The sequence below is a fragment of the Carcharhinus amblyrhynchos genome, unplaced genomic scaffold (assembly GCF_965287045.1).
Source record: "Carcharhinus amblyrhynchos unplaced genomic scaffold, sCarAmb.v2.hapA chromosome_275, whole genome shotgun sequence".
Lineage (NCBI taxonomy): Eukaryota > Metazoa > Chordata > Chondrichthyes > Carcharhiniformes > Carcharhinidae > Carcharhinus > Carcharhinus amblyrhynchos.
Genome location: NW_027650015.1, coordinates 24,821 through 38,711, shown reverse-complemented (window position 1 = coordinate 38,711; position 13,891 = coordinate 24,821). Strand labels below are relative to the sequence as shown.

Sequence of the window (13,891 nt, the reverse complement as noted above, 5' to 3'; positions counted from 1 at the left end):
AGCTGCTATTCAGGCCAGGGAGGGGGGTGGTGGGGGGGGTCGTGCTGTCTTGCAGAGGGCCAGCACGGTGGGTGCAAGGGCCTGAGTGTTTCCCCCACCACCCCTCCCTCCGAACCGTTCCGACCATCCCCCTTTCTACCGTTTTTTGACTGACACTTGACCTTGCAGGCGGCGTCTCTCGGAGCAGCTGGCCCACGCGCCCACCACGTTCAAGCGGGACCCCGAGGACCCTTCCGCCGTCGCGCTGAAGGAGCCCTGGCAGGAGAAAGTGAGGTAAGACCCTCAGAGAGCTCCCTTCCCACCCCCTGCCCCGATAACTCCCACCTGGTGGGCTGGTCCACCCAGGAGCCAGGGGGAGAGTTCCAGGGGAGCGGCAATTGTTCTCGGCAGAGACGGTTAAAGGGGGTGGAGGTACTTGATGGCGTCCCAGTTGTGGTGGGCAGCCCACAACTACACCGTGACCGCTGACACAGCAATTTTTGCAGTGGTAAAATTTTCTGGGCCTGGACCCAAATACATACGTCAAAAAATTTACTGTTCTGACCACAGTTCTTTGGTCCATGGAACCGGGGCAGGACTTACTCGGTTAACGGTAGGGCATTGAGGCGAGTTACGGATCAGCGATCTAGGGGTACAGGTTCGTAGCTCCTTGGAAGTGGAGTCACAGGCGGACAGAGTGGTGAAGAAGGCATTCGGCATGCTTGGTTTCATCGGTCAGAATACAGGAGTTGGGGACGTCTTGTTGAAGTCGTACAAGACGTTGGTAAGGCCACACTTGGAATACTGTGTACAGTTCCGGTCACCCTATTTTAGAGAGGATATTATAGAAAGAGTGCAGAAAAGATTTACCAGGATGCTACCGGGACTTGATGGATTGAATCGTAGAACCCTACTGTGCAGGAAGAGGCCCTTCGGCCCATCGAGCCTGCACCGACCACAGTCCCACCCAGGCCCTACCCCCATATCCCTACATGTTATACCCACTAATCCCTCTAACCTACACATCCCTGGACACTCAGGGGCAATTTCTTAGCGTGGATTGAGTTGTAAGGAGAGGCTGGATAGACTGGGACTTTTTTCTCTGGAGTGTAGAGGGGTGATCTTATAGAGGTCTATAAAATAATGAGGGGTGTAGATCGGCTGGATAGTCAATATCTTTTCCCCAAAGGTAGGGGGAGTCTAAAACTAGAGGGTATAGGTTTAAGGTGAGAGGGGAGAGATACAAAAGAGTCCAGAGGGGGTAATTTTTTCACAGAGGGTGGTGAGTGTCTGGAACAAGGTGGTAGAGGTGGGTACAATTTTGTCTTTTTAAAAGCATTTAGATAGTTACATGGGTAAGATGGGTATAGAGGGATATGGGCCAAATCAGGGCTAGCTTAGTTGTTACAAACCAGGCAGCGTGGACAAGTTGGGCCGAAGGGTCTGTTTCCATGCTGTAAACCTCTTGGACGTAAGAACATAAGAAATAGGAGCAGGAGTCGGCCATCCAGCCCCTCGAGCCTGCCCCTCCATTCAATAAGATCATGGCTGATCTGTCGTGGCTCAGTTCCACATTCCCGCCCTCTCCCCATAACCCTTAATCCCCCTCGCCTATCAAAAACCCATCAACCCGCGTCTTAAGAAAATTTTGAGTGAGGCAGCCTACACCACTTCAACGGGCTTTGGGCGTGGAGGCTTTGGAGAGAGTGCAGAAAAGATTTTACCTGGTACGGGAGGGTATGAGCTACGAGGAGAGATTGAATAAACTGGAATTCTCCTCCCTGGGGAGACGGAGGCTGAGTGAGTGACTTGGAAGAAATTTATGAGGGGCATAGATAGGGTTGGAAGCGTTTTCCCAGGACAGAAATGACAATTACAAGGGGGAGTAAGTTCAAGGTACGTGGCGGGTGGTGGGGGGAGGGGTGGGGGGAAGGGAAGGTTCAGTGGAGACGTGCGGGGGAAGTTGTTTATACACAGGGTGGTGGGGGCCTGGAATGCACTGCCAAGGTGAGATGGTTGAGGCAGACACATTAGACTTATCTGGAAACGCGCACGAACAGACGGGGAATAGAGGGATACAGGACAGTGTGATTGTCGCAGGCCTACTAGGCCGTAGGTCCTGTTCCTGTGCTTTTCTTTGTTCTTTGTTCTTCCCTGACTCTCCCACACCTCATCCGATCTCTTTCCCCCTCTCCTTTTTCAGGCGGATCCGGGAGAATTCTCCTTACGGCCACTTCCCGAATTGGCGCCTCCTGTCGGTCATCGTGAAGTGCGGCGACGACCTGCGCCAGGAGCTCTTGGCCTACCAAGTGTTGAAGCAGCTGCAGGTAAGGCACTTCCTCCCGCCACGATGGACACCATTGCCACTGGCCTTCAGGGGTAGGTCAGGGTGGCCTCCACTGGCCTGTGGGTCACCAGCGAGGGGACAGGGCACTGCGTCGGGAATTTTTTTAATCCATTTGTGGGACATGTCCCAGCATTTATCGCCCATCCCTAATTGCACTTGAAGTTGGTAGTTTGCACAGCAATCTCAGAGTCAACCACATTGCTGTGGCTCTGGAGTAGGCCAAACCAGGGTAAGGACGGCTGATTTCCTTCTCTAAAGGGAACCAGGTCGGTTTTACCGACAACGGGTCATCAGTAGATTCTTAATTCCACATTTTTTAATCAAATTCAAATTCCGCCATCTGCTATGGTGGGATTCGAACGCAGCTGTCTAGAACATCAGCTGACTTTCTGGATTAATAGCCTAGCGATAATACCACTAGGCCATCGCCTCCCCTGAAACTATGGAACTATATTGTTTAACAAAACAACCTATTATGGTGTTCCCCATATCTCTATTGCCACCCCTTCCCCCGTCCCTCTAGATGGTAGAGATGGCGGGTTTGGAAGGAGCCTTGGTGAGTTGCTGCGGGGCATCTTGTAGACGGTACACACGGCTCTGTGGGTGGTGGAGGGAGTGAGTGTTTGTGGTTAGCGTGTCGATCGAGCGGGGCTGCTTTGTCCTGGATGGTATCGAGCTTCTTGAGTGTTGTTGGGAGTCGCGCTCATCCAGTCAAGTGGAGAGTTTTCCATCACACTCCTGACTTGTGTCCTTTGTAGATGGTGGACAGGCTTTGGTGGGGGGGGAGTCAGGAGGTGAGTTACACTCCACAGGATTCCCAGCCTCTGACCCGCTCTGGTAGCCACTCTGTTTATGTGGTGGGTCCAGTCTGCTTTCTGGTCAATGGTAACCCCCAGGATGTTGATAGTGGACGGGATTCAGTGATGGTCAGTGGTAACCCCCAGGATGTTGATAGTGGGGGGGAGATTCAGTGATGGTCAATGGTAACCCCCAGGATGTTGATAGTGGGGGGAGATTCAGTGATGGTCAATGGTAACCCCCAGGATGTTGATAGTGGGGGGAGATTCAGTGATGGTCAATGGTAACCCCCAGGGTGTTGATAGTGGGGGGGGATTCAGTGATGGTCAATGGTAACCCCCAGGATGTTGATAGTGGGGGGGGATTCAGTGATGGTCAGTGGTAACCCCCAGGATGTTGATAGTGGGGGGAGATTCAGTGATGGTCAATGGTAACCCCCAGGATGTTGATAGTGGGGTGGCGGGGGGGGAGATTCAGTGATGGTCAATGGTAACCCCCAGGATGTTGATAGTGGGGGTGGGATTCAGCGATGGTCCGGGGGGATTGGTCCGCCTTGATGTTTTGGGCGTGCGCCCCAGATTCTGTCTGCCAGGCATTAATGACACTCCGAACTGCTCCCCCTCCACAGGCCATCTGGGTGGTGGAGCGGGTTCCGCTCTGGATCAAACCCTACAAGATCTTGGTGATCTCCGCAGACAGTGGGATGATTGAGCCGGTGGTGAACGCCGTTTCGCTCCACCAAATCAAAAAGCAGTCGCAGCTGTCCTTACTGGACTACTTCCTCCAGGAGCACGGGAACTACACCACTGAGGAGTTCCTCTCGGCACAGCGCAACTTTGTCCAGAGCTGTGCGGGCTACTGCTTGGTCTGCTACCTCCTCCAGGTCAAAGACAGGTGAGTACCGCCTGTATACCAGACAATCGGACACAGGCAACCTGCACAGCTGGACTACTGTTCGCAGCAGGGTCGACGATTCAAGGTGAAAAGTAAAGTTTTATCTATTAGTGTCACAAGGCTTACATTAACGCTGCAATGAATTGTATAGCAAGGATATTATTAAACTAGAAAGAGTGCAGAAGAGATTTACTAGGATGCTACTGGGACTTGTTGGTTTGAGTTATAAAGAGAGGCTGGGATAGACTGGGACTTTTTTCTCTGGAGCGTAGGACGCTGAGGGGTGATCTTATACAGGTCTATGAAATAATGAGGGGCACAGATCAGCTAGATAGTCAATATCTTTTCCCCAAAGGTAAGGAGACCAAAACTGTACACAGTACTCCAGGTGTGGCCTCACCAGCACCTTATACAGCTGCAACATAACCTCGCTGTTTTTAAACTCCATCCCTCTACCAATGAAGGACACAACTCCATTTGCCATTTTAATTACCCGCTGCACCTGCAAACCAACTCCTCGAGATTCCTGCACAAGGACACCCAGGTCCCTCTGCACGCTGCAATTTTTTTACCATTTAAGTAATAGTCCATTTTGCTGTTATTCCTACCCAAATGGATGACCTCACGTTTACCGACATTGTACTCCATCTGCCAGACCCTCGCCCACTGACTTAGCTTATCTATATCCCTTTGCAGACTTTCAGTGCCCTCTGCACACTTTGCTCTTACACCCATCTTAGTGTCATCTGCGAATTTTGACACGCTACACTTGGCCCCCGACTCCCAATCATCTATGTAAATCGCAAACAATTGCGGTCCCCAGCACACTGATCCCTGAGGCACACCCACTAGTCACTGATCGCCAACCAGAAAAACACCCATTTACCCCATTAACCCACTGTGCTGTGGTCACGAGGCCTGGACAGAGGGAGAAACCTAGTTTCCCCCCTCGTAAGAGAATGAGAGGGACACGGATTTGAAGCAATTTTTTCTTTTCTCAAAGGAAGGGGGAGAAAAAGCCTCACCCAGCGAGTGTTTGGGGTCTGGAAAGTTCCGCCCTGGAAGTGTGGGGGACGGGCAGGGTTAGTCCAGAGCCTTATAAAGGATAAGTTGATGTTTCCTCTGCAAACTAACGCTTAACACTGATCAAGAAGGTGAGTGGGATGCTGGCCTTCATAGCGAGGGGGATTGAATATAAAAGTAGGGAGGCCTTGCTGCAACTGTACAGGGCACTGGTGAGGCCGCAGCTGGAGTACTGTGTGCAGTTTTGGTCGCCGCACTTACGCAAGGATATATTGGCCTTGGAGGGAGTGCAGAGGAGGTTCACTCGGCTGATACCGGAGATGAGGGGGTTGGACTATAAAGAGAGATTAAATAGACTGGGTCTGTACTCGTTGGAGTTTAGAAGGGTGAGGGGGGATCTTATAGAGACATATAAGATAATGAAGGGGATAGATAGGGTAGAGGTAGAGAGATTCTTCCCACTTAGAAAGGACAGCAGGACTAGAGGGCACAGCCTCAAGATAAGGGGGGAGCAGTTTAGATCAGAGTTGAGGAGGAACTTCTTCACTCAAAGGGTGGTGAATCTCTGGAATTCTCTGCCCGTTGAAGTGGTGGAGGCTGCCTCGCTAAATATATTGAAGTCACGGGTAGATAGGTTTCTGACAGACAGGGGAATTAAGGGGAGAAAGCGGGAAAGTGGAACTGAGCCACGACAGATCAGCCATGATCTTATTGAATGGCGGGGCAGGCTCGAAGGGGCTGGATGGCCTACTCCTCCTATTTCTTATGTCAGGTGGACTCGCTAGAGTAAATGTCTGTGGTTGTTGGAATAGGGCCTGGGTGGGATTGTAGTTGGTGCACCCTCGATGGGCCGAATGGCCTCTTTCTGCCCTGTAGGCATTCTGTCCCACCGTGACGTCCCGGTCTCGTTGCGTTTTCCCCTTCAGATGATGATTGGTGGCAGGGACAGGAAGGACAAAGTGGGTGACCTCTCGTCGATTCGCGTTATCCCGAATTCGCCAAGTGTAAAGGCACGCTTCTCCTTCCGGGCGAGCTCTAAACCATTACCTTTTTTTTTTAAATCTTTCAGACATAACGGCAATATTCTTCTGGACTCCGAGGGCCACATCATCCACATAGACTTTGGCTTCATCCTGTCCAGCTCCCCTCGCAACCTGGGCTTCGAGACGTCTGCCTTCAAGCTCACCAGCGAGTTTGTAGACGTAAGTTCCCCCCCCACCCTCGCTGCTGTCCCAACCTAATTAAAAACCCACCGTTCAGGCCCGTCACCGACCAGGCTCAGGGGGCCTATAGGTCAGGTCCCAGTCACGGAGAGGCGCAGGGGTGATTTAATTTATTATTGGTACAGTGAAAAGTATTGTTTCTTGCGCGCTATACAGACAAAGCATGCTGTTCATAGAGTACGTAGATTTGATTTATTATTGTCACATGTATTGGGATACAGTGAAAAGTATTGTTTCTGGCACCCTATACAGACAAAGCATACCATTCATAGAGTACATAGATTTGATTTATTGTTAAAGTTCGTTACAGTCACGAGTCGGCTTACATTCACACTGCAAGGAAGTTACTGTGAAAATCCCCTCGTCGCCACACTCCGGCGCCTGTTCAGGTTAATGCACCCTAACCAGCACACCTTCCAGACTGTGGGAGGAAACTGGAGCACCCGGAGGAAACCCACACAGACACGAGGAGAACGTGCAGACTCCGCACAGACAGTGACCCGAGGCTGGGAATCGCACCCGGGTCCCTGGCGCTGTGAGGCAGCAGTGCTTGCTACTGTGCCACTGTATTGGGACACAGTGAAAAGTATTGTTTCTTGCGTGCTATACAGACAAAGCATACCGTTCATAGAGAAGGAAAGGAGAGGGTGCAGAATGTAGTGTTACAGTCACAGCGAGGGTGTAGAGAAAGATCAACTTAATGCGAGGTAGGTCCATTCAAGAGTCTGATAGCAGCAGGGAAGAAGCCGTTCTTGAGTCGGTCGGTACGGGACCTCAGACTTTTGCACCTTTCTCCTGATGGAAGAAGGTGGAAGAGAGAATGTCCAGGGTGTGTGGTTGGGGGGGGGGGGGTCCTTGATTATGCCGGCTGTTTTTCCCCGAGGCAGCGGGAAGTGTAGACGGAGTCGACGGATGGGAGGCTGGATTGCGTGATGGGATTGGGGCTACATTCACCACCCTTTTGTAGTTCCTTGCGGTCTTGGGCAGAGCAGGAGCCCAGACCGAGCTGTGATACAACCAGAAAGAATGCTTTCTATGGGGCATCTGTAAAAGTTGGTGAGAGTCGTAGCGGACGTGTCAAATTTCCTTAGTCTTCTGAGAAAGTAGAGGCGTTGGTGGGGCTTTCTTAACTGTACTGTCTATAGTTAACTATAGGGTGCGCTGGCGAGCATGCGGTTCCAGCACTGGGCTCTTGGGATCCCACAGGGTGAGACCAGTTTGACTCGTCGAACCCCTTGTCACTTCTTTTGACCAGACAACAAAGTGCACCTCCCATGTGTGAGCCAGAATAGAGGGAATAGTTGCATGGGGAGGGCAGGGCTTGAAAGGGGGCCGTGGAGGGAGGTGGGGCTCGAGGAGGGGGGTCTCGGGCTGGCCAGCGAGATGCCAGCGCCCCAAAACAAAATGAGAACAGGAACGCTGGATTATCGCTGGAGGCACCTGCGCAGAGAGTAGAAGTTTTGTCTCCGTGTGACTCCTCTTCAGGGCTACGGGAGACACAGCGGGGTTAGCACTACTGCCTCACAGCGCCAGGGACCCGGGTTCGATTCCCGGCTCGGGTCACTGTCTGTGTGGAGTCTGCACGTTCTCCCTGTGTCTGCATGGGTTTCCTCTGGGTGCTCCGGTTTCCTCCCACAGTCCTAAAGATGTGCGGGTTAGGGTGGATTGGCCGTGCTAAATTGTCCCTCTGTACCCAAAGTGTGGTGACTAGGGAGATATTCACAGTAACTTCATCGCAGTGTTAATGTAAGCCAACTTGTGACACTAATAAATAAACCTTAAACTTTACAGGTAAAGAGTAGCAGCATGTGTTGGGTTTCCTCTGGGTGCTCTTGAGTTCCTCCCACAGTCCGAAAGTTGTGCAGGTTAGGGTGGATTGGCCATGCTAAATTGTCCCTTAGTGTCCAAAGATGTGTAGGTTAGGGTGGATTGGCCATGCTAAATTGTCCCTTAGTGTCACAGGGACCAGCTAGAGTAAACCCATGGGGTTAACAGGATAGGGCCTGGGTGGGATTGTTGTGGGTGCAGACTCGATGGGCCAAATGACCTCCTTCTGCGCTGTAGGGATTCTGAGAAGAAACCATCACCAGATTTGCAGATAACACTAAAATAGGTGGAACCGCAACTTGGAACGAAGAACAAAGAAACGTAGAAATGGATAGGTTGGGTGAGTGGGCCAAAATGTGGTAGATGCGGTTTAACTTGGATAAGTGTAAGGTCATCCAATTTTTGGTCAAGAAATGGAAAGGCCAACTGATTTACTAGCTGGAGAGAGACTTTGGGATGCAGCGGGATCTGGGTATCCCTGTGCATGAGTTGCAAAAAGCTAATATGTAGATTATTATGGTTCAGATTAGAAACCCCACAGTGTTACGTGGAGACAGCCTGAACCATAAGTTTTGCATCTTGAATGAGGCTGAGATAAGCACGAGATGTTCCACATTCAGGTAAGATTCGAATGAGCCAGTAGGGAGCTTTTACCAAACCAAGTTTTATTTAAGAATATAGTTAACACGTACAGTAAGAAAAATTAGCAAGAACTTTTATCAATTACAAACAAAACCACTGTAATGTATAAACTCTTAATGGATTTCTCTAAAGTATTTCTGTGTACGTTGCTTTCCCTGCAGGTGATGGGAGGCTTGGATGGGGACATGTTCAACTATTACAAGATGTTGATGCTACAGGGGCTGATCGCAGCTCGTAAGCACATGGATAAAGTGGCTCAGATTGTAGAGATAATGCAGCAAGGTGCGTGCGCCGTTCCCCTCCCCGCTGGGCCAGTTGTTGTCAAGGGACCAACGGGTGGGGATTGTCATTGCGTTTGTGATTCCCTCTCTTTCTCTCTCCCTCGCTGCTGGTACCCTGGGGGACAGGAGTTGTAGTGTGACGTGTCATGGGGGGGGAAGTGGGGGTTTTGCCCCCTGGGTGGGTCGGCCCCTCAGAACCTTCTCAACTTGCTGGTTTGGTTCCACGTGGACTCGGGATGATTGGGAAGGGACAGAGATGTGTGAATGTGAACGGATAATTATTGTGTTTGTGTGTGTGTGTGTGTGTGTGTGTGTGTGTGTGTGTGTGTGTGTGTGTGTGTGTGTGTGTGTGTGTGTGTGTGTGTACGTACGTGCAAGAGTTTGTGTGTGCGCGTGCGCGAGAGAGAGACCCAGGGAGAGGTGGGTGGGGAAAGAAGGTGGAGGGAGAACCCTGGAATGGGACTGACAGGTGGACAGTGGGGGTGAGAGAGAGGTACACGGGAAAGGTATACACTCTGTCGTTTACCACCCCCCCCCCCCCCCATGCCTCAGGATCCTGTACAATCAAACACGCTCCCGCTCTACCCAGCGCAGCATACCTACACTGCCCCCCTTTACCCGCTGGGTGCCCCATGGACCAGGAAACCTGGGTAACTGCCCCCTCTCGGTACAGCAAGTCCTGAGAGGTCTGAGCTGGCTTAAGGCAGCCTCAACTGGAGAATGAGACTCGAGGTGATCTGCCCTGAACATCACAGCTCCCCCCGCCAGTCAATTCAGATACTGCTGAATACTCCTGTATCACAGAGAGAGAGAGAGAGACGGTCAGTGTGAGAGGCAGAGAGAGAGAGAGAGAGAGACGGTCAGTGTGAGAGGCAGAGAGAGAGACGGTCAGTGTGAGAGGCGGAGAGAGACACACAGTATGAGAAGCAGAGAGAGCGACGGTCAGTCCGAGAGGGGGAGAGAGAGAGAGACACGGTGTGAGAGGCAGAGAGAGAGAGAGAGATGGTCAGTGTGAGAGGGAGAGAGAGAGAGACATGGTGTGAGAGGCAGAGAGAGAGAGAGACGGTCAGTGCGAGAGGCGGAGAGAGACACACAGTATGAGAAGCAGAGAGAGCGACGGTCAGTCCGAGAGAGACATGGTGCGAGAGGCAGAGAGAGAGAGAGACGGTCAGTGTGAGAGGCAGAGAGAGAGACGGTCAGTGTGAGAGGCGGAGAGAGACACACAGTATGAGAAGCAGAGAGAGCGACGGTCAGTCCGAGAGGGGGAGAGAGAGAGAGACACGGTGTGAGAGGCAGAGAGAGAGAGAGAGATGGTCAGTGCGAGAGGGAGAGAGAGAGAGACATGGTGTGAGAGGCAGAGAGAGAGAGAGACGGTCAGTGCGAGAGGCGGAGAGAGACACACAGTATGAGAAGCAGAGAGAGCGACGGTCAGTCCGAGAGAGACATGGTGCGAGAGGCAGAGAGAGAGAGAGATGGTCAGTGTGAGAGGCGGAGAGAGACACACAGTATGAGAAGCAGAGAGAGCGACGGTCAGTCCAAGAGAGAGAGAGACATGGTGCGAGAGGCAGAGAGAGAGAGAGAGAGGGACGGTCAGTGCGAGAGGGAGGGAGAGAGAGAGAGAGAGAGAGACACAGTGTGAGAGGCAGAGAGAGAGAGAGACGGTCAGTGCGAGAGGCAGAGAGAGAGAGAGATGGTTAGTGTGAGAGGCAGAGAGAGAGAGACGGTTAGTGTGAGAGGCAGAGAGAGAGAGAGACAGTCAGTGCGAGAGGCAGAGAGAGCGACGGTCAGTCTGGGAGGGAGGGAGAGAGAGAGAGACACGGTGTGAGAGGCAGAGAGAGAGAGAAATGGTCAGTGTGAGAGGCAGAGAGAGAGAGACTGAACCACAGGACAGTTTGCTGTTCACCGCGATTCAAAGATCCTTGCCTAATGCAGTGTCCTGGTCAGTTTATCCTACAGGTGATGACGAGAGTTGCTCAGGAAGTTCACAGGCCAGGCAGGTGCTAGCTCTGCGAGATTTACTGTGTGAGTGTCAGTCAGCAAGAAACAGACAACCTCAAAGCCGAGTGTGTCCGGACAGCAGGGAGAGGGGAGGGGAGGGACAAGGAGGGAGAGGAACGTGGAGAGGGGACAGGGAGAGGGGAGGGACGCGGAGGAACATGTGGAGGAGGGACAGGGAGGGAGAGGAATGTAGAGGGGAGGGATGTGGAGAGGGGACAGGGGGGAGGCAGGGGGTGGGAGGTGGTCAGGCTCTTTGGCCCATCTTGTTCACGCTGCCCTTTTTTTTTAAACCCCTAAGCTAATCCCAATTGCCCACATTTGGCCCGTATCCCTCTATACCTGTTGTACCCGTGTAACTGTCTAAACGCTTTTTAAAAGCCAAAATTGTACCTGCCTCTACTACTACCTCTGGCAGCTCATTCCAGACACTCACCACCCTCTGGGTGAAAAAATTACCCCTCTGGACCCTTTTGTATCTCTCCCCTCTCACCTTAAACCTCTGCCCTCTAGTTTTAGACTCCCCTACCTTTGGGAAAAGATATTGACTATCTAGCTGATCTGTGCCCCTCATTATTTTATAGACCTCTATAAGATCACCCCTCAGCCTCCTACACTCCAGAGAAAAAAGTCCCAGTCTATCCAGCCTCTCCTTATCACTCAATCCATCAAGTCCCGGTAGCATCCTAGTAAATCTTTTCTGCACTCTTTCTAGTTTAATAATATCCTTTCTATAATAGGGTGACCAGAACTGTACACAGTATTCCAAGTGTGGCCTTACCAATGTCTTGTACAACTTCAACAAGACGTCCCAACTCCTGTATTCAATGTTCTGACCGATGAAACCAAGCATGCCGAATGCCTTCTTCACCACTCTGTCCGCCTGTGACTCCCCTTTCAAGGAGCTATAAACCTGTACCCCTAGATCTCTTTGTTCTATAACTAACCCCCCAACGCCCGACCATTAACTGATTAAGTCCTGCCCTGGTTCGATCTACCAAAATGCATCACCTTGCATCTATGGTGGGTGAGGAGGGAGAGGGAAACTGGGGGGGACAGGGAGCTAGGGGCATGCAGGGGGGGAGGCAGGCACAGGAGCAGGGAGGAGGGAGAGGGGGAATGGGCCGAGGGAGGCAGGCTCGCAGCGGGGCCTGGGACACATCCGTTGCCCCTGTGCCCTCCTGACCTGCTCCAGCCCACAGGTGAGCCAAGGTCCAGATCAATGTGGCTGGTTCCAGTTGCCCCTCAGGCAGCGGTGGTGTTGGGGGCTAACTAGCACCACCTTCAGCAGCTGGGAGGAATGGGCAGTGATGGTTGCCTGTGCCAGAGGTGCCCCAGTACCTGTGTGTGTGTGTGGGAGGGAGGGAAGGAAGGGTAGTCCCACCCAAAACTGGCACTGCCAGGTCTGAGGGAGCGCCGCACTGTGTGGGGAGGGTCAGTGCCGAGGGAGCGCCGCACTGTGTGGGGAGGGTGAGCGCCGCACTGTGTGGGGAGCGCCGCGCTGTGGGGGAGGGTGGGCGCCGAGGGAGCGCCGCGCTGTGGGGGAGGGTGGGCGCCGAGGGAGCGCCGCGCTGTGGGGGAGGGTGGGCGCCTTGCTAAACGTTTACAGTAATTGAGTGTGGTTGGAGATCCATTCCTGTTCGCCAGCTTAAAGCAGCTTTTCTCTCTCTCTCTCTCTCCCTCTCTCCCCCCCTGTGTGTGAATTCTCCAGGCTCCCAGCTTCCCTGTTTCCATGGCTCCGGAACCATCCGGCACCTGAAGGAACGTTTCCACATGAACCTGACTGAGGAGCAGCTACAGGGTTTGATCGAGCAGATGGTGGATGGCAGCATGCGCTCCCTCACCACCAAGCTCTACGATGGCTTTCAGTACCTGACCAATGGCATCATGTGAATAATTTCTCCCCCTCCCCCACTTCCCCAGCTCTCCGTCCCCTCCGCCAGCCCTCCCAGGAACCGCGGAGGGGTGGGGGGGGAACGCACGGGAAAGCGAGAGAGAGAGAGAGAGCGCCAGCGAGGGAGCGAGGACCTCGACTGCAACTGTTCACCTCCCACCTCTCCCTGACCTCCTCTCTCCCTTGCCCCCCAACTCTCTCTCTGTCTCTCTCTCTCTCTCTCTCTCTCTTTTCCACACCCCCCCCCTCCTCCTCTCTCCCTACCCCACCTCCGTTTCCCCCTCCCTCCCTACCTACCTACCTCCCTCCCTCCCTCCCTCCCTCCCTCCCTCCCTCCCTCCCGGCAGGCAAGCGATCTCGTTTATCTCAGGCACGACTGCGGGACTTGGACTAAAAGCGCTGAAGGGAGGGATGGAGGAGACGGGGACGGGGGTTTGCGTGCCCAGACTTTTTGGGTGGGGGTGGTGTGGGGGGGGGGGGGGGGGTTCCATACCTAGATGGTGGGTTTGAGGCGGGGGGGAGATAGAGAGAGAGACGTGTGGACGGGGACTTAAAGGTACGGTAACGGCAGCACTGAGCGTCCGACGGCGAGGTTGAGCCGTAGCGAGGGTCTCCTCTCTCTCTCTCTCTCTCTCTCTCTCTCTCTCTCTGCTGGCGGGAATGACCTGCGCGCACCCGTTCTCCCCCCCCCCCCCCCTGGGGGGTGGGGACGGGGAAGGACCGACAGAGGGGGGGTAGGGTTTGCACAGTGACCTCTTCCCCCAAAATTCCCTTCCACGCCCTTATTTCCCTGTTCTGTTTTTTTTTAAAAGCAACCTCCTGTTAATGTGAGAGAGAGAGAGAGAATCTTTGCATCAGATTTGACCGAGCCCCGCACCCCAAGAGGTGCCAAGTACCTGTTCAGAGACCAGGAGATAGGGAGGGTGGGGGAAGAGGTGTGTGTCTGTAACGCTTTTACCCACTCCCCCCCTCCTCACTCGTTTCCACC

The 13,891-nt window shown here is 53.1% G+C and overlaps 1 protein-coding gene across 3 annotated transcripts in view; it reads left to right on the top strand.

Moving 5' to 3' along the window:
* The window catches only part of pi4kb (phosphatidylinositol 4-kinase, catalytic, beta), a 51,637-nt gene extending 38,513 nt beyond the window's left edge, over window positions 1–13,124 (top strand). For all 3 annotated transcript variants that reach the window (XM_080183390.1, XM_080183387.1, XM_080183388.1), the window contains 6 exons: window positions 169–273; window positions 2,183–2,306; window positions 3,753–4,018; window positions 6,111–6,243; window positions 8,895–9,015; window positions 12,721–13,124. In XM_080183390.1, the coding sequence (XP_080039516.1) occupies window positions 169–273; window positions 2,183–2,306; window positions 3,753–4,018; window positions 6,111–6,243; window positions 8,895–9,015; window positions 12,721–12,902 (931 nt within the window). In that variant the 3' untranslated portion in view covers window positions 12,903–13,124. The remainder of the gene's footprint in view (window positions 1–168; window positions 274–2,182; window positions 2,307–3,752; window positions 4,019–6,110; window positions 6,244–8,894; window positions 9,016–12,720) is intronic.
* The last annotated feature ends 767 nt before the right edge of the window (window positions 13,125–13,891 follow it).